At 39.7% G+C, this 24466-nt stretch overlaps 2 protein-coding genes across 3 annotated transcripts in view; one reads left to right on the top strand and one right to left on the bottom strand.

Moving 5' to 3' along the window:
• The first annotated feature begins 1886 nt into the window (after positions 1-1886).
• TERF2 (telomeric repeat binding factor 2) lies at positions 1887-23013 on the top strand. 2 transcript variants are annotated; one of them, XM_006203747.4, is made up of 10 exons: positions 1887-2282; positions 2390-2485; positions 3113-3243; positions 11780-11866; positions 12936-13082; positions 14512-14618; positions 15810-16202; positions 20625-20710; positions 22296-22336; positions 22805-23013. In XM_006203747.4, exons 1-10 carry the CDS (start codon positions 1904-1906, stop codon positions 22961-22963), a joined length of 1626 nt encoding a protein of 541 aa, XP_006203809.2. In that variant the 5' UTR covers positions 1887-1903; the 3' UTR covers positions 22964-23013. The 2 variants fall into 2 exon arrangements, with proteins under 2 accessions (XP_006203809.2, XP_006203808.1); XM_006203746.4 differs by having other exon boundaries at positions 22293-22336.
• Positions 5510-24466, bottom strand: part of NIP7 (nucleolar pre-rRNA processing protein NIP7) — a 28925-nt gene continuing 9968 nt past the window's right edge. Inside the window, exon 5 of the mRNA XM_072967629.1 lies at positions 5510-7373. Within this exon, the coding sequence (XP_072823730.1) occupies positions 7359-7373 (15 nt within the window). The 3' untranslated portion in view covers positions 5510-7358. The remainder of the gene's footprint in view (positions 7374-24466) is intronic.

Raw genomic sequence — 24466 nt, 5'->3', positions numbered from 1 at the left:
ACTCAAAATGGCTTAAAGACTTAAATATAAGGCACAATAAATCTTCTAGAAGAAAACATAGGCAAAACATTCTCTGACATAAATCTTAGCAATGTTCTCCTAGGACAGTCTACCCAGGCAATAGAAATAAGAGCAAAAATAAACAAATGGGACCTAATTAAACTTATAAGCTTTTGCACAGCAAAAGAAACCATAATCAAAACAAAATGACAACCTACAGAATGGGAGAAAATATTTGCAAATGATGCAGCTGACAAAGGCTTAATTTTCAGAATATATAAACAGCTCATACAACTTAATAACAAAAAAAACAAACAACCCAATCCAAAAATGAACAGAAGACCTAAACAAGCAATTCTCCAGTGAAGACATACGAATGGCCAATAGGCACACAAAAAAATGCTCAATATCGCTAATTATCAGAGAAATGCAAATCAAAACTATAATGAGGTATATCACCTCACACCAGTCAGAATGGCCATTATTCAAAAGTCCATGAACGTTAAATGCTGGAGAGGGTATGGAGAGAAGGGAACCCTCCTACACTGTTGGTGGGAATGTAGTTTGTTGCAGTCAGTATGGAAAACAGTACGGAGATTCCTCAAAAAACTAAAAATACACTTACCATATGATCCAGCAATCCCACTTCTGGGCATATATCTAGAGGGAACTCTAATTTAAAAATATACATGCACGTCAATGTTCATAGAAGCACTATGTACAATAGCAAGCCATGCAAGCAACCTAAATGTCCATCGACAGATGACTGGATAAAGAAGTTGTGGTATATTTATACAATGGAATATTACTCAGCCATAAAAAAGAATAAAATAATGCCATTTGCAGCAACATGGATGGACCTAGAGATCGTCATTCCAAGTGAAGTTAAGCCACAAAGAGAAATAAAAATACTATATGATATCACTTATATGTGGAATCTAAAAAAGAAAAGAAAAGAAAAGGACACTATGAATTCACCTGCAAAACAGAAAGAGACTCACAGACATAGTCAACAATCTTAAGCTTACTAGGGAAAGGTGTTGGGAAGGGATAAATATGGGATTTTGAGATTTACAAATATTAGCCACTATGTATAAAAATAGATTTAAAAAAAAGTTTCTTCTGTATAGTACAGGAAACTATGTTCAATATCTTGTAATAACCTTTAATGAAAAAGAAATGAAAACGAACATTTGTATGTATATGCATCAGTGGGACATTATGCTGTACACCAGAAACTTCAATAAAAAAAAGGCAAAGCATATATAAAAATGTAGTATAATTCCATCTTTTGGTAAATACACACACACACACACACACAAACACATACTAGAAACAATAGGTATACAACCGATATTAGAAGGCTATAAACCTAAAGGTCAATTTATTTTTTCATGTGGGGTTATGGGCTGGCTTAAAAGTTAACTTTTTGGTTTTTTTCTAATTGTTCTACAACAAAATGGGCTATTTTTGTAGTTTAAAAAGTTATATGTCCTAAACAAGCAGAGGTTTCTGGGGTGCCCGCCATATTGTATTTCTTAACCTCGACTAAATTTACACGGGTCTTTTGCTTTAATCTATTTGTTAAAATATAAATTCTTTAATGCAGTTTCTTCTATTTACTATTTTTAAAAACATTTAATAAGCTCCATGTATTTATTTTTCCATATTTTAAACAGTCCCGCGTCGCTCGTACAGTGTTCCGTAATTTCGGAGCAAAATTGATACTGATCGCAAGCTTCTGTTGATTTACCCCTCTGGCCTTCGTGGATTTTACGGACTTCACATCCCAGAAGGCATTGCGGCGGGCACACCGGGAACTACGGAGTCCGAAAGGGGACTGTGAACCCTCGGTCCCTTCCCTCCCAGAAGCCCGCGGGCGGCTCGGAACGCCAACCGTATCATGGCCGCGGGAGCCGGGGCGGCAGGCCCCGCTTCCGGCCCGGGCGTCGTGCGTGACCCGACAGCGTCACAGTCGAGGAAGCGGCCTGGCAGGGAGGGCGGGGAGGGCGTGCGGCGATCGGACGCGATGGCGGGAGGAGGCGGGAGCAGCGACAACAGCGGGCGTGCGGCAGGGAGGCGGGCGTCCCGCAGCGGCGGGCGGGCTCGGCGGGGGCGCCACGCGCCAGGGCTGGGGGGCGCCGCGGAGCGGGGCGCGGAGGAGGCGCGGCTGGAGGAGGCAGTCAACCGCTGGGTGCTCAAGTTCTACTTCCACGAGGCGCTGCGGGCCTTTCGGGGTAGCCGGTACGGGGACTTCAGGCAGATCCGGGACATCATGCAGGGTGAGGGCCGGGCCGGGGGAAGGAGGCTGGGGTTCGTGGGAAGGGGATCTGTGAGGCCCGAGTGTCGGGGTTAGGGGTCGCTGAACCGACGATGTCTTCTTTCCCAGCTTTGCTTGTCAGGCCCTTGGGGAAGGAGCATACCGTGTCCCGGCTGCTGCGGGTTATGCAGTGTCTATCGCGCATTGAAGAAGGGGAAAATTTAGGTATGGTCACTTTTACATTTTTCTCTGTGCTTGCTTATTTAAGATTACATTGTTGTTTTCAAACTTAGATCTGGGTGTGAAGCATTCAGTTAAGTTGGGCTACTATGTTTCGATCTCAATGGTCTTTTTTCCTTTGAGTATTCTCTGGCTTTAATTTTCTCCAGTTAGGATTCTCTTGGCTGCTTTTCTGTTTTTTATTTCCTGCCACCTGTTTCTTGCTCCCCCAGTGTTGTTGCTATCTAAAGTGAGTTTATGTGAGGATGCCCATCCCCCCCCATAGAGTGTTTTTAAAGTATGAGCACTTTTTTCCCCCTTCCTGAATTGAACTTGACTGCTGTTTAGCAAACCGGTCTTCAGATTTTGGCCGTTTCTGAGGAGGATGTGTGTATCCTGAAATTTGAGATGCAGCTGCATGTGTTAAAAAATATTTTTTTACCTGCCTTGAAAATTACTTAAAGTCACTTGAAATTCATTGATCTGAATTTGTAAGTCTGTAGCCAATATGTCAGCAAATTAAATGCAAATCTTACAATATTTGCATGTTTCTTCTTTATATATATATATATGACATAATTATGTTGCTCCTTAGATAACATATTACGGTGAAAACTGTGCTCTTTGTCCTAGACTGTTCCTTTGATATGGAGGCTGAGCTCACACCACTGGAATCAGCTATCAATGTGCTGGAGATGATTAAAACCGAATTTACACTCACAGAGGCAGTGATCGAATCCAGTAGAAAACTGGTCAAGGAAGCTGTAAGGCTCTATTTTTAATTTTTTTCCTTTTAACAAAAATCAGAGGTCCTGAATCAGTGCTTATCTTTTCTGTGTGGGATGGAGGAGAAACAGGAATGGGGAGAGAGCACGTTTGAGAACGCATAACTCACACACAGATGTTATCTCATCAGGTGACCCCTTCCCAGCCTAGGCTTGGAAAGAATTTGTTAATGGCCAGTTCTCAGCGTTTGTGATTTTGGTGGTCTTCCTTGTGACCCTGACAGGAGGAAGTGGGTTGGCATCGAAGACTGACATTTTGGAGTTTATTCATTCATTCAGGAGCATCCTGAAAGGGCTGGAAGTAACTGGCCTAGGGTTTGGTCACCCTTGTTTTATAATAAACCAAGGAGAATAGCTGGTATCTTGGGAAACAAAGGACTGACTTTGAGCTCTTTTGTTTGCAGAAACAGAGGCTTAGGGAACATTCCCTTGAACAGACAGAATCAGAGGTGCTTGGATAATCAGCCAGTTAGAAAAACAGTAATGGTAAAAGGCTGGCACAGGCAGTGTTCTTGACAAGAAAAAAGCTAGTAGAGTGTCTAGGAATTTGGATTGGAACTGTGTCATGCTCAGGTAACTTTAAGTAGTGGAACTGATTTTTATGTAAAACATTGAAGCGGCCATGGAAACTAGTCAGAAAAAGCTTTTTTCTTCTTCAGTAGCCAAGGCTGGGGGTGTGGAAGCAGATGCAGAGGTGGAAACTGAAGAACAGCAGCTCAGCACTGCCTTGGTGGTGAAAGTAAGGAAACTAGTAAAGAAAAGAGCACCTTCTAAATACAGGGTCCAGGGGATGAGGAGGATAAAACCTTGCTTAGCAAAGGAGACTTCCTGTCCCTTGGCTGTGTGCTGGGTACTCAGACACTCTGTTAAAAAAAACTGTGTGGGGTACAGATACTTTATTTATTCAGTTAAGGACCTTGGGTAGGAACTACTTTTGGTCTTGCAAGATTACTTAGAAAATTCCAGTTCCAAGGAGGAATGATTGCAAGAATGAGTTTTTAGTATAGGTAAGTCAGGACTGTGTTGGAGATAAAAAGCCAGAAAAGACATACTAGCAAAGGAGAAGTCCATGCCTCCTTTCAGAATAGCTGAGGATCTTTTGAGAGGGAAAGGACAGTACCAGTTCAGGGTAATTCATGTAACTCCTGTAAGTAGCTAGCTCATTCAGAAATGCAACTCCTTCATAACTCAAGGGCTATATAGATTTGTCTTCTGGCTCCTCTTCTGGAAGAGTGTGGGCTTTCATCTTTTGGCTGCATATTTAAGTTCATAGATCTGTTTTGGGGCTTCATTGGGAAAAACTGATTAGCGAAATCTACATTCCCTTAAAACAGTCAACCATTTTTTTTACATTGACTCCCTTCTGGTCTTCCATTTTCCACCTGGTACCAGATCTCTTGTTACACTTACTGTATTACTGTTACTGCTGTGTAACAAATTACCCCAAAACTTAGAAGCTTAAAACAACAAATATCTCTCAGTTTCCAAGAGTCAGGAATTGGTAGTGATTTGGCTGTGTTTCTGAATCAAGATCTTATGAGATTATAGTCAAGCTGCCTGCTCCTGCTAGGGTTCCAGTCATTTCAGTGGGATGGGTCTACTTCCATGCTCAGTCATATAGTTGTTAGCAGGACTCACTTCCTTGCTGGCTGTTGCCTGGAGACTTTAGCTCCTCACCTCTCCATAGGGCTGCTTATAACATAGTAGCATGCTTCCCCTAGAGCACGTGATCTAAACCCAAGATAGAAAGCTGTGATCTTTTATCAGCTAATCTCAGAAGTGACATATCACATATCACCTGACCAACTCTGGATTATGTTTAGAATGGGACTGTGCAGGAGGTGGGGAATCACTGGAGCCTGGCTGCCACAGTTACCTTGATCTCCTAGTTATTAAATACTAGATCACTTGTTTGTTCAGTTTTTTTTTTAGTTTCTCATTTAGAGTCACAGAATCTGTTACCTTTTGATACCTAGGCTCAATGAGGCTTTTTTATGCATTTTTAATCTCTGTGAAGTATCACAGCAATTTATTTTAAAGCTTATTAAATTTTTTTTAAAGTTTATCAAGTAAGTTATTTATTAACTTCTTAGCGTGTGGTCCAGGGATCTCTACAGGTCTTCGGGAACCTTTCAGGGATCAAAACTATCTTCATAATAATGCCAAAACATTAGCTGAGGTGTTTTTTTTTTTTTTTTTGGAAATTAACACTTTTTTTTATTGAGTTATAGTCATTTTACAATGTTGTGTCAAATTCCAGTGTAGAGCACAATTTTTCAGTTATACATGAACATACGTACATTCATTGTCACATTTTTTTCACTGTGAGCTACCACAAGATCTTGTATATATTTCCCTGTGCTATACAGTATAACCTTGTTTAATTAGTTGAGTTTTTAAATGCATTGACATTTACACTGATAGTGCAAAAACAATGCTGGGAAACATTTCTGGTGCCAGGGGAGTGATAAACTGTAGTAGTAGTCATTGTATTCTTCATTGCCACATGCTTGCAGTTAAAAAAAAAAAGTCGTTTCAATTAAGAATATCTTTATTGAAGCAGTAAAAATTATTAATTTTAGTAAGACTCAACCCTTGAAAAAACACCTTCTCAGTATTTTGTGTGACAAAATAGGAAGCTTTCCTGAGCATTTCTGATGCATACTGAAACATGGTGGTTTTCTTCAGGGAAAGCACTTGTATGATTGAGTTGCATGCTGATCTAGCTGCATTTTTAATGGAACGCCATTTTTGCTTGAATAACTGACAAACTTCGGTTATTCAGACATGGTAATCTGGCAGTCATTTTCTTGAGAAAGAGCAAAGTGAACTTGTTGCTTTAAGGAAAACAATTGATAGTATTTGTTGCTAGAGATAAAATTACTGTTTTCAAGTGAAAATTAGAATTTTGGAAAACTTGTATTCCTGTGCTTGGTAGCTTCCCAGTACTCAGACTTTTCTGATAAGACTGATGATGATATTATCAACTGTGATTTTAAAAAATATTTTTAATGAATGTATCAACGTTTGGAAGATCATAACTCAGTGAACCAGTATTTTCCAAATGATCAATGAATTGTATTGCAAAATCATTCTTGGGCAAAAGATGCATTGAAAGTGCAAGATAGACTGAACAGATTTTAATGTAACAATAATGAGTTTACTTGCTAAAGTTTGGTGTGTAGTCAAAGAGGAATATCCACAATTTTCTGAAAGGGCTATTAAAATACTCCTTTTTCCAACTTTATATCTGTGTAAGGTCAGATTTTTTAATATACTTCAACCAAAACACACCACAGCAGAATGAATGCAGAAGCAGATATGAATATATCATCTTCTAGTAAACCAGATTTTAGGAGATTTGCAAAAATGTAAAACAATGCCACCTTCTCATTAAATTTTTGTCTTAGAAAATAAGTAATTTTTCATTAAGATATGTTAACTTGCAATGAGTTTATTATTTTATAATGAATCAATAAGTATTTTAAAATTTTCTCAGTTTTATATTTCTAATATGGTGAATATCAACAGATAGAACTCACATCAACAAAGCTCTCTGGGGTCCTCATTAGCATTTAAGAGTATATAGAATCTTGAGACCAGAAAGTTTGAGAACTGCTTCTGTAAGCTGTTAATGATACCGAGACTCTGCTGGTTTTCTCTTCATAACTGTAAGAGAGAGTCCTCAGATTTCTGTGAACAGGGGAGAATAACATGTCTGGCATGTTCTTCGGGAAGCATTTATTTGTTGCTTTTGCTATGCAGCTTTCTTCCTCGTACCTTTGGTAGTAGCACCTTGATTTTCTTTTGGGACCTGCTCCCACATGAGGGGCTAGTGCATCAGATACACTGTCTTAAAACTTTTAGTTCTTGAAACAGAAAGCTTTGCAAGGCTTTTTGATCATTTGTGCTTCCCATACAGCCAGGTTTCCTTCTGCATTTGCTTTTTTAGCCTTTCTTCATTTCTGTGAGTTTGGTTTTTTCTTCCTCTGTGCTTTTTGGCATTTCCCCCAATATAAACCAATCACCTCTATTGAAAATCTGTGCTTGGAATTTCATTTTTGTTTAAGTCAGCCAGAGACCATTGCTATTGCTTACACAATATGAACCTGAACAGATACATAAGAGAAAAAAATTATACTTATTTCTGGAAACTTTCAAGTTTTTAAAAAGCAACATTTCATCTCTTTAAAAACAAAAACAAAACAAAAAACTTCCCAGAAAATTAGTACATACTTTTAAAAGATAAGCTCATAACACAAACTTTGGAGGCAGACTTTTGATTTAGATTTTGAAAGCATTCACATTTCCTTATTTCACAAATTAAATGTAGTCGGATCTGTGTTCCAGGCCTAGGAAAGATAGATAAGCATACTCCCTCTGTCTTTCTTAACGCAAGTGTAAGTCCTAGATAGAATGCATGGAACAGCTATCTGAGGACTCAGGAATGTAAATGGCAGTAAGCAAATGGATAAGACCAGTTTGAGGGTCCACCAAACTGGTGATGAGTAGATTACCATTTTTTCCTCTCCAGTATCACCAAGCTTGGACTTTTAAGTATCCTGAAACCTAGAAGTGCACCCCAGGTGTGAACAGAAAGAGCTCCAAGAGAAGCTCTCTCTGGTTGGAAGGGCAGGAAAGGAGAGCTAAGTGGCAGAGAGGGTGGAAGAAATCCTGGGAGGTTTTTTGTTTGTTGTTTTTTTGTTTTGTTTTGTTTTTCCCCTTTTCTCTCTTCTCTTCTGTCCTAGAACCCAGGCAATACCACACTGATGGCAGCATTGACCCAGTGATTAGGGCAGGCACCTAAAGCTAAAGAAAGAGAACCCTTTCTCTTTAGCAGTGGAGCTGTGATCCCCAGAACTTGAAGTAAATTCCATTGCCCTTTTTTTTTTTTTTTTTTTTTTTTTTTTACTGTCTATCCTAATGCTTAGTCCTGGATACAGATGCAGTTAGTGTGTGGCAGAACTGGGAAACTAAAGCCCAAGAATGCAAGATTGGTTCAATATTTGAAAATCAATCAATGTAATCTACCCTATTTATCCAAAGGAAACCATATGCTCATATCAATTGAGGCAGAAGAAGCATTTGACAAGATTCAGCATTATTTCATGATAAAAACACTCAGCCAACTAGGAATAGAAGGAAACTTCCTCAACCTGATAAAAGGCATCTACAAAAACCCTACAGGTAACATCATAGTTAATGCTGGAGGATAGAATGCTTTGACCCTAAGATCCAAAATAAGGCAAGGCTGTTCATTCTCACCATTAACATTCTACATCATACTGGAAGATCTAGCTAGTGCAGTAAGTCAAGAAAAAGAAATAAAAGGCAACAGATTGAAAAAGAAGGAATAATATTGTCCCTTTTTGCAGATGACATGGCTGTCCATATAGAAAATCCCATGGAATATACAAAAAATAGCTATAATAATTAAGTTTAGCCAGACTGCAGGGTACAAGACCAATATACAAAAATCAGTCATATTTCCATATACAGCAGTGAATGATCTGAAATGAAGTTACCAAAACAGTGTCCCTTAACATTAGCTCCAAAAAGAAATACTTGGGTCTAAGCCTAACAAAACGTGTAGGATCTGTATGTAAAAAAATACAAACTGCTGATTAAAGAAATCACAATCTAGTAAACAGAAAGATACACATGTTTAAGGATTGGAAGACCTAATATAGTTAAGATGTCAATTTTCTCCAGTTGATCTATGGACTTGATATAATTCCAGTCACTATCTCAGCAGGATTTTCTGTAGATACAAATTGATTCTAAAAGATATATGATAAGGCAAAAAAACTAAAATAACCAAAACAATTTTATAAAAGAACAAAAAAGCTGGAGACTTACTACCCAATTTTAAGTATTACTATGAAGCTACAGTACTCATGACTCTAGATATATGGATTAATGGAACAGAAGAGAGAAGTCCAGAAATAGACCCACACAAATATGACTGATTTTTAATAAAAAATGTGAAGGCATTTCAATGGAAAAAGGATAGTTTTTAACAGATGGTACTGAAATGACTAGATGTCCATATGCAAAAAAAAAAATGAACCTTGACCTAAAACTCATCTTATACAAAAATTGATTCAAAGTGGATCATAATCTAAATGTAGAGCTGTAAAACTTTTAGAAGAAAACATGAAAAAAAAATCTTCATACCCTGGACTTAAGCAAAAGGTTCTTAGATATGATACTAAAAGCATGATCCACAAGAGCATAAATTGGATTTCATCAAAATTTAAAACTTTTGTTCTGAGAAAAACTGTTAAGAGAAGGAAAAGACAAGCTACAGACTGGGGGAAAGTATTTGTGAATCACATATCTGATAAAGGACTTGTATACGAAAGATATAAAGAACTCTCAAAACTATATACAAAAGATATAAAGAACTCTCAACAAGAAAACAATCCTATTTTGAAAATGGGAAAAGGACTCACCAAAGAATATACAGATGGCAATTAAGCACATGAAAAGATGCTCATCATTTAGTCAATAGGGAAATACAAATTAAAATCACAATGAATACTGGGACATATCTGTTAGAATGGCTAAACTTTGAAAACTAATACTAACAAGTGCTAGTGTGAATGTGGAGCAACTGGAACTCTCATACATTGCTGATGAGAATGCAAAATGGTATAGCTATTCAGGAAAAAATTGGGCCATTTTTTCATAAATATGCATTTTCCAGATGACCCAGGAGTGAGGGTATTTACTGTGGAGAAATGAAGTTATGTTCACACCAAAACCTATACATGAATGTTTTAGCATCTCTTATTCATAATCACCAAAAATTGCAGACAACCCAATTGTTTTTCAGTGGATGAATGGATAAACTGTGGTACACCCATTCAATGGAATACTACTCAGCAGTAAGAAAGAAGGAACTATTGATAATGCAACAACATAAACAGATCTCAGAGGCATTATACTGAGGGAAAGAAGCCAGTCTCAGCTACATCCTATAAAAAATAAGCCATATGATTCCATTTATATGACATTCTGAAGAGATGAAACAATGAAAAGATGAGTAGTTGCCAGGGGTTAGGGATGGAGGAGATGACTGCAGAGTGCAGCACAATGGAGGTTTACTAGTCCATGGTTTTTTTTTTTGTATCCCCATTGCGGTGGTTACAGGAGTCAACACGTGTTAAAACTCAGAACAGTACACCAAAATAAGTTAATTTTACCTCAACCAAGTTAAATAAAATTTTAAAGCATAATAGAACCTTAATGATTTATAAAAAGTAAAACCTTTGTATTCTTCAAAACAGTAAAAATTGTCTTAGTGTAGTTTTTCTGCTGAAAATGATGTGAATATGATTTGATTAAAATGAAAAGGTTTACTCTAGCTTCCCTGGCAGCAAGAACTTAGGTTTGTGCCTGCTATTCAAGAGCATTTGACCCCAGTTTCCTTTGCCTGGTATGGCTGTGCTCAGCACGCTGAGGGCAGAATCACCAGAGATTAGGACTTTCTGACTTCTTCTGCTATTCCTCCTTCTCTTGGTCTGTCTGTATCTCCTTAAGTTCTTCCTTGTAAAGACTGAAAACATCTGTGGACAAGTTTTCCGTGTGTGTGTGTGTGTGTGTGTGTGTGTGTGTGTGTGTGTGTGTGTTTCTTATATCTCTCTTTGAGACAAGATTTAAGGTAGCTACTGCATCCTGTTAGATAACTCCAAGTAGTCCCAGTTATTCCCTGGCTTTCTAATTTTTTTTAAGTGCACATAACGTTTTTTAAATTACCATTTTTAATTTTCAATCACTGTTATTTTCCCTCTATATATGTTCTCTGAGGGTTTCTTGACTGAAGGACTCTCCTTTTGCTCTGTGGCTGATGAGACCTCATCCTACCTAGAACTTACCGCTCTTTCTTTCTTTGCTGCTTGTGAATGAGCTGGGTTTGTCTGTCTCTGTAACTTCCTGCACACTTTAATTGGTGTTGGGCAGCTGGGGTTTACAGTAGGGAGACTGTGCCGGTTCTTCTACCAAACTGGCCTCAGGCCTTTCCTGAATGGAACTAGCAGAACTTTGTGGTCAGCAGATCACTTTTTTTTTCACCACAGTATGTCCTCCCCTCATTCCCCCCATTACATCAAAGCTTTTGCATCCAAAGAGAACAAAACCAATTGTTCTGGGGGCCTGGAATGACTCCTGTCCATTTTGCCTTTCCTTAGGAGATCTGATCCTTATTCAGATTGAGTAAATGGTCTGTAATCCAGGGGCTCAGATTTTGCTGTATCAGCCATTAAAAAAAAAAAATCCAACATCATGTTGAAAATCTACCACCTTACACACTGAAAGAGAGCTTACAGTTGTTCATACCACTTGAACAGTAATTATTAGTTTTTAAGTAGAGGAATTTGATAGAATGTGAGAAAGTTCTTGGGTATATAAGACAGTTTGACTTTTTAGTAGAGCTTATTTTGATATTTGATATTCTGATTACACCTTTCATTGTTACAACAGTTTTTTAAAAAGTTTTTTCCCCCTTTTGTAGGCGGTCATTATTTGTATCAAAAACAAAGAATTTGAAAAGGCTTCAAAAATTTTGAAAAAACATATGTCCAAGGACCCCACAACTCAGGTAAATTTGATACATTTTTGCTCCTATGACTTAAGTCCATCTCATTGCTTTTTGCGAGGAAGCAGGGAAAGGGTTCTCTGTCAGGAATGCTATCTCTATCAGGAATATTTACCTTTAAATATTCAGCACCTTGAGCAAGTTGTCTTTTATTTTCAGGATAACTTACTGTTAGATTAGCTTTTCAAAAACTTGACAAATTTACACAAAACATTTACTTACCCGTTTCCATCTGGTTTATGACAGAACTTATGTGATCAGCTCCAGGTACTAGGCTATCAGGTTTTGTTAACACGTCTAACTTTATTTATATAATTGCTGATCTTGCAGACACTTGAGAATATGCTTGGTGAGGACTTAACTCCTGTATTTTCTGGTGTCAAAAGCTCCACTGGTACCCTGCCTTTTTTTTTTTTTCCCTTTATAAATCTAAATTTTATTTTTTGACAAGATAATACATGTACGTAATACAAAATTCAAAAGGTACAACAAAAGAGCTTAGTGAAAATTCTCTCCCCTCTGACTCAGCTGTCTTGTTCCTCTCCCTAGAGGCAACCAGTGTTTTTTGCTTTGATCCTTTCAGAGATATTCTAGGCATATGCAAGCAAATAAGCATGCATGTGTGTGTATTTACAGACATACACATGTATCCATTCTTCTTGTTCTTCCCGTATACGTATGTGAGCATATTCTACACACTAACTTGAGCATTCTGTAAATGGCTTTTTTCATTTAATATATCTTGGAGATCTTTCTATATTAGCATGTGGGAAGCTTATTCATCCTTTTTTGGTTCTCTTTTTTGAAAGTTTAAAGTTTTTTTGTAAAAGTATAAAGATACTTTAGATCCTGAGTTCTTCATCCTTTTTTCACGGCTGCATAGTAACCCACTGTGGCTGATGTGTAATTTATTGACCTGTTCAATAGTGTGGTAGGCTTCCCTTCCTATATATACCAGTGGTACTCAGTGACAGCATTGTGAAAGTTCTGACAGTGTTGTCTCAACTCATCATCGTTGCCTTTTTACTGGAGTTCTCCTTTCTCATGTTGCGCATATTGGTCCTTCGTGTAGAAGCTGAGAAATGATCTCCTGAACATTATCCGTGAAAAGAATTTGGCCCACCCTGTTATCCAGAACTTTTCCTACGAGACCTTCCAGCAGAAGATGCTGCGCTTCCTGGAGAGTCACCTGGATGATGCGGAGCCCTACCTCCTCACGGTGGGGCTTGGCCTTCTCTTCCCAGAGCCATGACGTAGCCTTGAGGATGTAGAGGCAGTTACGAAAGGGCAGCTCTTTTTAGAAGTGAAAAGAGTAAATGTGTGGGAGAAATTCTGCATTATATGCATTATCTATCTTAATTAAATGCCTTAAATATACAGAAGCAGAGATCCTGGCAGAGGCAAATGGAACATACCTGGTTTCCCTCATCTCCCGTTTTTACTTTCACTATGTGTGATTCATCTGTGTGGTGAAAGTAGGAGAACATTCAATTAGAATTGATGGTAGTCCAAAGGAGATGAAATCTGAGTTAAGTGTGGGAGGTGGAGTGGTGGTAGATATGGTATGATAGATGTTGTTAACAGGAAGAAGGCATAACTGGAGCAAAGGTGTGACTAGAGTATGATAACCAAAAGAGGTCAAATGACATACTAACTGGATCAAAGGGATAAGCATAAAGAATGGAAGCAGCGAGGCTCGAGATAGCATGTGGAAGGAGAAGAGCCTAATCTGTTGTAGAAGGTGGGCCATGAACTGAGTGAGAAGGGTTTTCTTTAACCAGGATTCTGAGAGTGTTGAAAATACCCTAGCTCATAACAGGAGAGCTGCGAGGCCCATTTCAGATAGTTATTTGGCAACTCTCAAAATTATTTGTAAAGCAGATAGTTTGGAGTATTCAAGAAGCAAGTGTCAGGATATTTGAGCCTGGCCTAGGAGTCTTTGCTTTGTATTCAGGTAACTGGAAAATAACCTGTCACTATTTCTGTTGAGGATAGAACTCAGCTCTTAAGATATCACTTGTTACAGATATACAGTCTAAAATGGAATGATACTGGACTGATTGGAAATGTATAATACTTCAGTCAGAGGGAGACAGATGAGCAGTTGGAGTCAGAGTAAGATTGCCCTGCTTAGGACTTTATGTGGTACAAGTAAGGATTTTCAGAGAGTTGTTAATAGGCAAAACATTTATGGAAATATAAAAAATTCTATACACAAACTAAAAAACATTAATATAGACATTAGTCATCCCTAAATTTCCCAAAAAAAGTTTGCCTTTTGTATATACAACTAGATTAGGGATGCGATGGGAAGGATGGAAGAGGAGATGCAAAGTAAAATCATGTAACTATGTGCTATCCAAAATAACCTTTTGGAATTCTTGCAATGTTAAACTGCTTAGCACCACTCAGATTGAGTTCTCCTTTAGTATAGAAAACAGTGAGCCATTTTTTGAGGAAGGAAAGAAGGAAGAAGTTTGAGGTAGTTCTTGTAAGTTCTCTTCCTTTTTACATCCCCCTCTAGTTTATGCCTAAATTGAATTTGTAAGTGAACATGCTTGTGTTTTGAGTTTGTTCATGGTGAAAGAGTTAGGGAATTAAAGAAATTCTGTGACTTCCTCTTCCTGATGTTATCTTTCCTTTCCCAGATGGCCAAAAAGGCTTTGAAATCTGAGTCCTCTGCCTCAACTACAGTGAAGGAAGATAAACAGCCAGCACCAGAGCCTGTGGAAAAGCCACTTAGAGAACCTTCAAGGTGAGAGGGATGCCCTTTTGTGATCTTGGGTGAAATACTGGGGCAGTCTGTTGGAAGCGGAGTTGTCTTCTTAGAGCAGGATCAGTTAGTTCTTCCTAGTGGTCTGACCTCCTAACATGTTACTGGGTTACTCATACAAGCACTGTGGGATTTACAGAGCACACCCTGGGAAAATGAGAATATTTAAGACAGGATGTCAGATCTCTGGCAGCAGTTCCTCACTGGCTGTTCCCCCCAGGTTCTTTCCTTTTGTGTTTCTCTCTCCTTGCCTTACCCGTATCTTCTCAGTACTTCCTTGTTGATACCTGAGCTCTTAATGCAGTGTTCAGACTTGTGAATCATTCCCAAGACCAGTTGCCAGAGCAGGGGTCACACATTTAGATGCCTTTGGGGGCTTGGTAGGAAATGTTAAGGAGCAAAGTGGGCCTAGGATAATACAGTTGAGAGCATAGGACTGTGATCCAGAGAGGGCATCCTTAGGAAAAAAATTTGCTTAGGTTAGACAACAAGACACATCTGCCAGCTGAGTTTGGCCTGCAGGCTGCCAGTCTGCCTTGTCCTAACAGTTTTTATTTAAAGCATAATAGCTATTCCAAATGATAGATGAACTTAACTTTATTTTAAAAAGGCAGTTTCTCTTTGTTCCAAGAGTATGTGGCATGCTTCTTTCTCTGAGAATTCTCAAGAGAAAGGAGAAAGAGGGCAGAATGGAGACCAGTCTTTTACTTTTCTCACATGAGGGCTGGACTGGGACAGCTGGAAGAAATGTTTAGACTTCACAGTGAGATTGCTGGATTATCAGTTGGTTGTCAGTCACTCCGCAGGGTTCTTGCACTATGGAAAGCATCTCTTTAGTTCACAGAGACTACATGGATTTAGCAGCACACAGGCTAAAGAGGTCTCTGCAGGGAGTGTCACTGACCCTGGTACCTTTAGGGTTCTCTTACTTGAAGTTTAAGCCCCATAGTTCTAGTTACAGTGCATATTTAAAGCCTCTGCTTAACACTTACAAATGGGAGCTTTTATAAATAAAGGTTGTATTAAGCAACCTCCATTTTTTTCAGATGAAGAGTCCTCCACTTGAGGAGTCCTCTGTCTGATTTGAAGCTTCACGCTTTGGAAAAGTTGCGGCTGCTTGGATGAGCCTCAGCAGTGGTGAAACTGATCTTTTTATGTTTGCTTTCCTTGCAGGCAACTACAGAATACCCCAACCACCATTGGAATTATGACTCTGAAAGCAGCTTTCAAGACTCTGTCCAGTGCACAGGATTCTGAGGCTGCCTTCTCAAAACTGGACCAGAAAGATATGGTACTTCCTAATAAAGTGTGCCCACCATCACCAGCCCTCAAAAACAAGAGACCGAGAAAAGATGAAAACGAAAGTTCAGCCCCTGCTGAGGGTGAGGGTGGCGCTGAACTGCAGCCCAAGAACAAGCGCATGACAATAAGCAGATTGGTTTTGGAGGAGGACAGCCAGAGTACTGAGCCGAGCGAAGGCCTCAACTCCTCCCAGGAGGTCATTCCGGCGCCACCACCCAAGCCCACCATTCTCAACCAACCCCTCCCTGGGGAGAAGAATCCCAAGTATGAAGACCTTCTTTGTAGCAGTTTTGGGGCTGGTTGGTGGTCCTGGTTGGGCCTGGTATTGCTTCCATGAATGAAGTAACTTACAGCTAAGTTATTCACCACCAAGGCTTGCTCAGACTGCTAGAATGTGACTCGGGAGTGGGCAGTGACGACGTAGCCATTCCTGCCAGTTCTGAAGCCCCACATGTGGGCTTCCAGGCATTGCTCTAGGGCATGGGTGAGGTTGGAAGGGTATCAGAGCCTCCTACTCACTGCTGCTTTCATTTTTTAGCAAACTTCTGAGTGCCTTGTAAATATTAGTCTTGTTTGTTAAAAGAAATTCACTTGAATTGGGTCATGTTATACTTTGATCCTTAGTAGAGATTCATGACTGGTTACAGTTTTTTACCTTTTATGAGCATTTTAGACTTGGCAAATTCTAACTGATCACTCACATTCTGCTAGGTTCTGTGGGGCAGTGGTTAGAATGCTTTCAGTTTGCTACCCATGATCATGGCCCCCAACCTGGCTTTCAGCTTTGCTCCCCTTTGTGGTCTCTTGTGGACCCTTCCTCTAGGCAGACTGGTCCCCCTGCTCTCACTGGAACATGCTGTTTGTTTCTCCTGCTCTGTTCTTCTAGCTGCCTCTCATACCCCACGTTTGGCCTACTATTCCTCCATCATTGTTTGTCCAAATCCCATCTGTCTTCAAAGGGAAGAGAAGCTGATGTTGACTAAGTACTTTCTGTGGGCCAAGCACTTCCATATATTATCTTACTGAATATCTACACTTCTCTCTCTGCCAGTGAGTTATGAGCCCCATTTTATAGATGAGGAAAATTCAGAGAAGTTACTAACTTGAAGTCATACAGCTGAAAAGTGGCAAAATTGCACTTTGGGATTTTTAATCCCAGTCAGTCCTGACACAAAAGCCTGTGGCCTATACATCCTGTATACCAAGCTGCCTCTTAAAAATTCTGCTTCTTCCATAAATTTCCCCTGGTCACCCTGCTGTAAGTGATCACCCTGATGGTCTCCGAAGGTCACTGCCTTCTCTACTACTGCTCTCTGTTGTTTCCTGGGGACCTATGCCCTGGCATGCATGTGCTAGGTGTCCTGAGGGGCTGTGGCATCTGATAAGTGATTTATACTGGAGTGCAAATCTGCACTATATGCACCACTGCCTGCATTTGGAAGTGAGTCAGTCATTGGCTGGGCACGCAGAAGTGGCTCAATACTCTTGTTCTCATTTGATACATGATCTCCTTTACTCCTCACAGCAATCCTGTGAAGTATAGGTATTGCTCCCACGAACAGATGAGGAAACTGGAGAGGGTACATGACTGCAGTGGTTTTGTAAATGGGAGGGTATGTGAAGGTTTCAGACATATATACCTCACTCATGTATCAAGTGTATGAAGTATCATGGGTACCCCAAAGCAGAGGTTGGCAAATTATGGCTCCTTGGCTGAATCCACCTGCTGTCTGTTTCTGTAAATAAAGTTTAATTGGAACACAGCCACACCCATGATTTATGTATTGTCTGTGGCTGCTTTTGATGCTACAGTGAGTTGAGTATTTTGCAACAAAGACAGTTAAGACCTGCAAAGCTGAAGATACTATACAGCCCTTTACAGAAAAAATGGACCCCATAACACCAGCTCTAGAAGAAGCACATGTGAGGTGCTCTTGAGAGCTGCCGGGAAGAAGAGCTGAGCCTGCTCAGCAGAGTTGTGGGTGGAGCAAATGTTGAGCTGGCCTTGAAGAGTGAGTAGGAGGTCACCCAGCATGTAGGGAGGTGGGGTTCTAGGCAGCGGGAACCCTTTGCATTAAGGCATGAGGAAGCCTGGTGTGTGCCGGAAAATAGCCTGTACAGCGGGAGAATACAGTGCACAGAGGGTGTGGGAGAAAAGTCCAGGTGGGTGATGGGCCAGATCTTGAGTGTCTATTATAGTCTATCAGGCGGGGTTCTCAGGAAAAGCTTCATATCACAACTGTGCAATGTTTAGAAAATACATATTCCCAGGCTCCTGACTATGGAATTAGAATGGGCAGGGGAATGCTCTCTAATCTGCTTTTCTAACTGCCCAAAATAAATCTACTACAACTAATCTGAAGGCCCCTGATGAGACACCACTGAGGGCTTTTGAACAGCCAGTGAGGGAAAGAAGGTGGCTGGAAACTGCTGCCCAGACAGCAATCAGGACCTGTAGAATTGGAGGAGGGGAAGGCAGGGTTAGGGTCTGTCACCTGGAGAGCAGGGCTACGACTACTGGATTTTATTTCTATAAAAGGCTAGCAAAGTGTCAATATTTTAGCTTTGTCAGCCCCTTGTGTCTCTGTTGCATATTCTTTTCTGTTTTTTTTTTTACAACTCTGTGAAAATGTAAAACTATTCTTAGTTCATGGCTGTACAAAAACCAGTAGCCATAGGCTGTAGTTTGCCAACCCCTCTAGACCATGAAGTTCTAACGTCACCAATCAGGCGCGCGAGAAACCAAGAAGTGACCTGACTTGCCCAGACCTCACAGCCACCTAGCAGTTAAGACAAGAACCAGATCTCAGCCCCTTCCACAACATGAGAAATTAGGAAATACCAGAATGTTTAGATACATAATAAATTTATGCTAAGTTCAGAGGAGCAGAAGGTTACCAAAGTCATTTGAAAACATTGTCTGCAGGAAGAGTGAACAGATACTTAGGTGAAAATGATGGATTCAGGGGTTAAAATCAGTTATCCCAGCACTTGGATAAATAAACAGAAGACTGTAATCCTGACTTTTATTTATGAATAGTAATTAACACAGTTAATATCCTGAGAAGGAAAAACGTAAAATTTTTTTTTTACTTTGTCTCAAGCAAATTAGTTATTCTTAGAAACAACACTTTTGGGAATACGATCCAATTTAAAAACAAAGGAAAGTAAGTAGTCCACCCTTTGTTTCGGCCACTTAGTTCAGTAATTTCATAGAAAACTCATGGCACTCAAGGAATTTTTTTCAAGTCTGCACTTATTAAGCAAATTGCCTTCATTACTCATTTGCAAAATATCCAGACAGCCTTAAAAATAAATTTTGTTTCATAGTAGGGAAGGAGACACAAGTTTCTATTCTCTTGGTCAAGTTTTTCACGTTATTTTGATCTATATAAGTTCTTCAAAACTTAATTCAGATACTTTCCATATTTGTAAAGGATGTTATAATTCTGAGGTCAGATTTGTACTATGTTCTGTAAGACTTGACTGTAATTTTCATTTATATAACAATGGGTTTTGGATTATTTTTCAGCTTTAGGACTGTTTTGGTTACACCTAAGTACTTCAGATTTTATGTTCACAGGAATGATTTTTGTTTGTTTACTATTCTAGTCTTTGATGGTGTAATTCTTTTGCAGCTCTTTGGTAATCTCATTATTAGTTTAGCTAATATCTCTCCAGCTTCTGTTAGGGTGTGTGTACTGTGCCAGGCGTTAGCAGTAGACAGATGAGGATATAGCCCCTGCTGTCAAGGAGCTTATTATGGTGACGAGCATGGTGTGAAACGGCTGTGTAATAAAGTGGAAGCACTTCCACAAGGGCACAGGAGTGGGGACTTTTTGTATGTGTTGGGCAGGCTTCATTGAGAATTAGGGCCTTCAAAGATGGGCAGGATTTCACTTGACAGGGAAGAGAATCCCAAGTACAGAGAACAGTAAATAGGAAGGAAAGCACAGAGCTTATAGGAGGAAGGAGGAGCAAAGGGCATGGCTCTGCTGTTGGAGGGGTGCGGGTGGAGGGGTGATGGGGTGCTGGTGCGGAGAGGAGGCACTGGTGAGAAATCGACTGGGGCCAAACAGGATGATTTTGGTCCCCCATATGGGCATTTTAGATTCATTGTGTAGGCAGTGAGAAGCCATCACTGAGCAGAGGAGAGATGTGGTAATTTTAGGATAATTGTTCAGGTGGCTTTGGAAGAGGAAGGGACTAGGGGAAGAGACTCCAGTCGAGAGGCTAGTGTAATATTGGTAAAAGGTATTGGACCATGGACTTGGACTGGAGGAATGAGGAGGGAAAGGAGAGCACTCCAGAGATAGGAACATGTCTGTGAAGGAGAGGAAGGAGCTTGGCAGCTTCTAGGTTAGAAGAATGCTGAAACCTTTAAAAGAGTCCAAACCAAACAAACTAAAAAAAGAAAAAAGAAAAATCAGGAAAATGAACAGAATTTGGAGGGGGATGGTGATGTGTTCAGTGCTGAGTTGAAGGCTGGTCCTGCAGCCTGGGGGATGTTGACATGGAGATGCCTGGCCAGGTCAGGATTTGGGAGTTGTGTGTAGGTGAATCTCGAACGTAGTCACAGCAGAACAGGGAGGAACACAGGACCACAAGTAGAGCCAAGGACAGAATGTGGGATTACCTAGGATGAATCTGTCTTACACCTTGTCCTCTTCGTTGATCTCCCCGCAGAGTCCCCAGAGGCAAGTGGAACAACTCTAATGGGGTTGAAGAAAAAGAGACTTGGGTGGAAGAGGACGAACTATTTCAAGTTCAGGGTAAGCAAGGAGCTCCTCGTTGGTCTCTCCTTGACGCCTGCTGAAGTGCAGATGCACGTTCCAGAGACTGCATGGCTCCAAACCAGAAGGTTAAAAGTTCCTCCTCATGATTCATGAGGAATCAGTTTTGTGTCTCTTCCTATTAAACAAGGGAGACTATCAAAGCCACACTTTTATGAAAATTCCTGGTTTGGTTGAATAAATCCTGTATTTAATTGTAGTTGATGTTCTTCCTAAAATCTTTTAATTAGAAAAGGTAGTGGTGGTCATTCCCTACATTTCTTGTTTAAATAATCTCTTACCAGTTTCTATGTATAAATGTTTTTTCTAAGATGAGACTTTTCTTTAATTAATACTAAACTTCATAGCATTTGCATTAGGAGCTCTCCTGCCACATATTTTGCGCTCTAATGGAAATATCTACGTGCTAAACCTTAGTTTGGAAGATTCTGAAGACTTCTGTAACACAGCAACAACAGTAATCCTTTGCCAGTCCTAAAGGTTTTATCCTTAAAAATTACCTTTCATTGGCAAAAACATAGTTGGCAAAATCAAGATTACACAGAAAATGGTGGAAGAAACAAAATCTATAAAAGTGGCATTAAGTATTTTAAAAAACAGTATATAAGTTTTAGAAAACATCCGCTTCCTTTGCAGTCCAAATTTGTCAGTTTTAGAAAACTGCTTCTACTCCAGTATGAAATACTCCATAATTTAAAAATAAATAGTCTTCTCCTGTAAGTATCCCTTTTCCTGACTCACCGTCCTCCACTCTTTAGGAAGCATTGTTTGGGATAGTGAAATCTGCTCAGCCAGACGCACTAGCAAGTTTCACGTTTATACAACTTTGCCTTTTCTTGCAGCTTTTAAGCTGGCTCTCTCTGGCTTGAAATAGCATGTCCTTTATACTTGTATACCCTCCTGTAGCCCTCTGGTCCTTTAAAAAATTATCTTGGTCCATGTTTTTGAGGCCTGATCTATTTCCACATGGTGAGAGCATAAGAGTTTGAGCAGCTCTCGCATGGTCTTTTGCAGTGGGAGGCAGTAACTGGGAAGCAATAATTATTACCCCATTCTTTTTGTTTGAGGACTCGAACCAAAATGATCAGGGATTTAAAAATTCAGAAAACAGTAAAATTTTTATTTAAAGCAATGGTTAGCACGGGGTTATAAAGCAGAAATTATATATATACACACACACATATATTATCTACATATGCATATGTATGTGTGTATATACATATTTATATGTATTGGGATTTTAAATACCACAGTCCCTCAGTAAGTTTAGCAAATGATACTGGTTTTTAAAGAGCCTGAAATCCATCATTAACCAACATATATTAAATGCCTATTTGTAAAGTATTTGCTTTGCAGATTCTCATGGGCAGAAATGACTGGTATCTTGTAAGCAAAGAACAAAAACAAAGTATCCTTTAGTGATGTCCTTTCTTTTCTCAGTTTGTAAAATCTGAATCAAGTTTTCCCTTTGGGGACATTCTATGTCTTTTTTTGTGTGTGTGTGGTTTGTGCTGCTCAGAAAGGTGAACTCTGAAATGAGTCTACTTTTAATGTTTTCCAGCAGCACCAGATGAAGAGAGTGCAACCAATGTAACAAAAAAGCAGGTAATTTAAAATTCTTCTCTTCTCTTTTCTGGTTGTGTGGGTAGAACAGAGTTAAAATAAGTACTCACATCTCACAAGCATAGACTACCCATGCCCCTGGTAAAAAATTTTACTTGTGATTTTTGGATAATCCAAACTAAGTTAAAATAATAGTAACTCTCTGGAAGAAAAATCTAGAAGGTCAGAAACCTGATGCATTTCCTGACCATGAACCACACACACTTGAAGTTTTGAATGCAGAAGTGATTACTGAGGTTGAAATGGCAGGCCACTGAAAATTAGTAAATGTCCAGATCCATGGTGTTAACTTATTATCTAGCTCATGTTTTAAAAATATAAACCCTTCCTCTGGGTTCAGATTACTTTCCTAGGATCCAGTTTACCTCTTCATTGTATGCAAATGTGAGTAAGTGGAGAGACAGGTTGTGATAAATCCTTTGTGTGTGTTTTTTGTTTGTTTGTTTGCAGAAGTGGACCGTGGAGGAAAGCGAGTGGATCAAGGCTGGAGTGCAGAAATATGGGGAAGGAAACTGGGCTGCCATTTCTAAAAATTACCCATTTGTTAACCGAACAGCTGTGATGATTAAGGATCGCTGGCGGACCATGAAAAGACTTGGCATGAACTGAAACAGGCTTTCACTTCCACAGAATTCACAGGAGCATGGTTCCTAATAATAGCCCCTGGTAGTCTGCTGTTTCTTTCAGAAGCTGGGCTGGGATGAGAATTTTGGGCATCCTCCTCCTATGTGGGGGAGGTCCGAGTTCCACTTCATCACTGTTGGAGATCATGGAGCTGAGAAACAAAGCCAAGTCCACCCCCTGTCCTTGGCAGAGATGACAGGCTCATAGCTTGTACAGTGCCAGAATACCATTAGTATTTCCCTTCTTTAGTAGTTTGCTTGAATTTAAATCCCCAGTAATCCGTAGAACCTTCTCCTAGGAAATGGTGGAGTCTGTTAGGAGCCACTTTTGACTCCATGACCTGTTAAAACCAGCAGCTTGAGCATTATTTGGAGTGAACTTGTTCCAGGTAAAGCTTTGGCCTTCTGATGCAAATGCAAAGGAACTTCGTCTGTCATGAGCCCAGGTTGATGAGAGACCAGCCCTGGTAAAAGGACAGTCCCTTTAAAAACTGTTTAGCCAGTTGTGACATCAGCACTTAGACCTGACTGCCTTGGCATTTGCTCTTCACATCTGCTGGGCTGCGTAGGCAGGTTTAACCTCCACTTCTCACGTGGTTGAAACAGTTTGTTATTTGGTAAAATGGTGATTGTAGATAAGCTTAGTCCCTCCTTCCCACCCCCTCTTTCCAATTCCCTTCTTTATGCTGGAATTTTAAAGCTTAAAAAAAAATCTTGATTGAGTATAAATGCCTAATTCCATTCTTTGTGAAATGGTTGCTTCCGCCTGATTCCCTGATTGTGCCGTGTTAGTGTCTTGCACTGGAATTCAACATTCCCTTCTCCTTTTGTACTGTGTTGTGCTTGCTGTCTCTCTCAGACATCCTTAAAGACTGTCTTTTTAGCAAACAAGAATTTCAGTAAAGTGTTTTCTGTAATCTTTTTTTAAAATATGAGAACTAATTACTGTCCGTAACTTGTAGCATTCTTCATTAAAGCCTTGCTTCTCTCAAATTTAAGTAGCTGTTTAATTGCAGCTGGAAAGATGGAGGTAGCAAAATGTTGAACAAGCTTAGCTGCTAAACTGTCTACATTAAGAAACTGATGTCCAACTGTATTGGATGTTCTAATCCTTGGAGGCTGTGCAGGACAAAGATGTGGAAGTTTCCTCTTTGTCCATTTCCTCATATAACATACTTCTGGGGATAAAAGAATTCCCTTTTTCTCACTTTTGAATGAGTGAAAGGCACAATGTAAAAAAGTACTAAAATCTTAAAATTCATCCTGTGTTTAAAATATGGAAACTTTGTTCAGCCTCATTACTTAATAACTACGTGTTTGGGGGTTTGGTACTACTGTTTTTTGAACAGTTAACCCCAAATGATATCATGAAACTACATGATAAAGTAAGAACGTATCTCCACTCGATCTGGTTGTAGCTAGTTGGGGTCTCCCAGCAAACCAAGCTTTAGGATCCAGAAGCTTTTCCCCCTCAACTCTCCCATCACTA

This window comes from Vicugna pacos, chromosome 9, assembly GCF_048564905.1.
Source record: "Vicugna pacos chromosome 9, VicPac4, whole genome shotgun sequence".
NCBI classification, from domain to species: domain Eukaryota; kingdom Metazoa; phylum Chordata; class Mammalia; order Artiodactyla; family Camelidae; genus Vicugna; species Vicugna pacos.
This window is presented reverse-complemented; position numbering and strand designations above follow the sequence as displayed.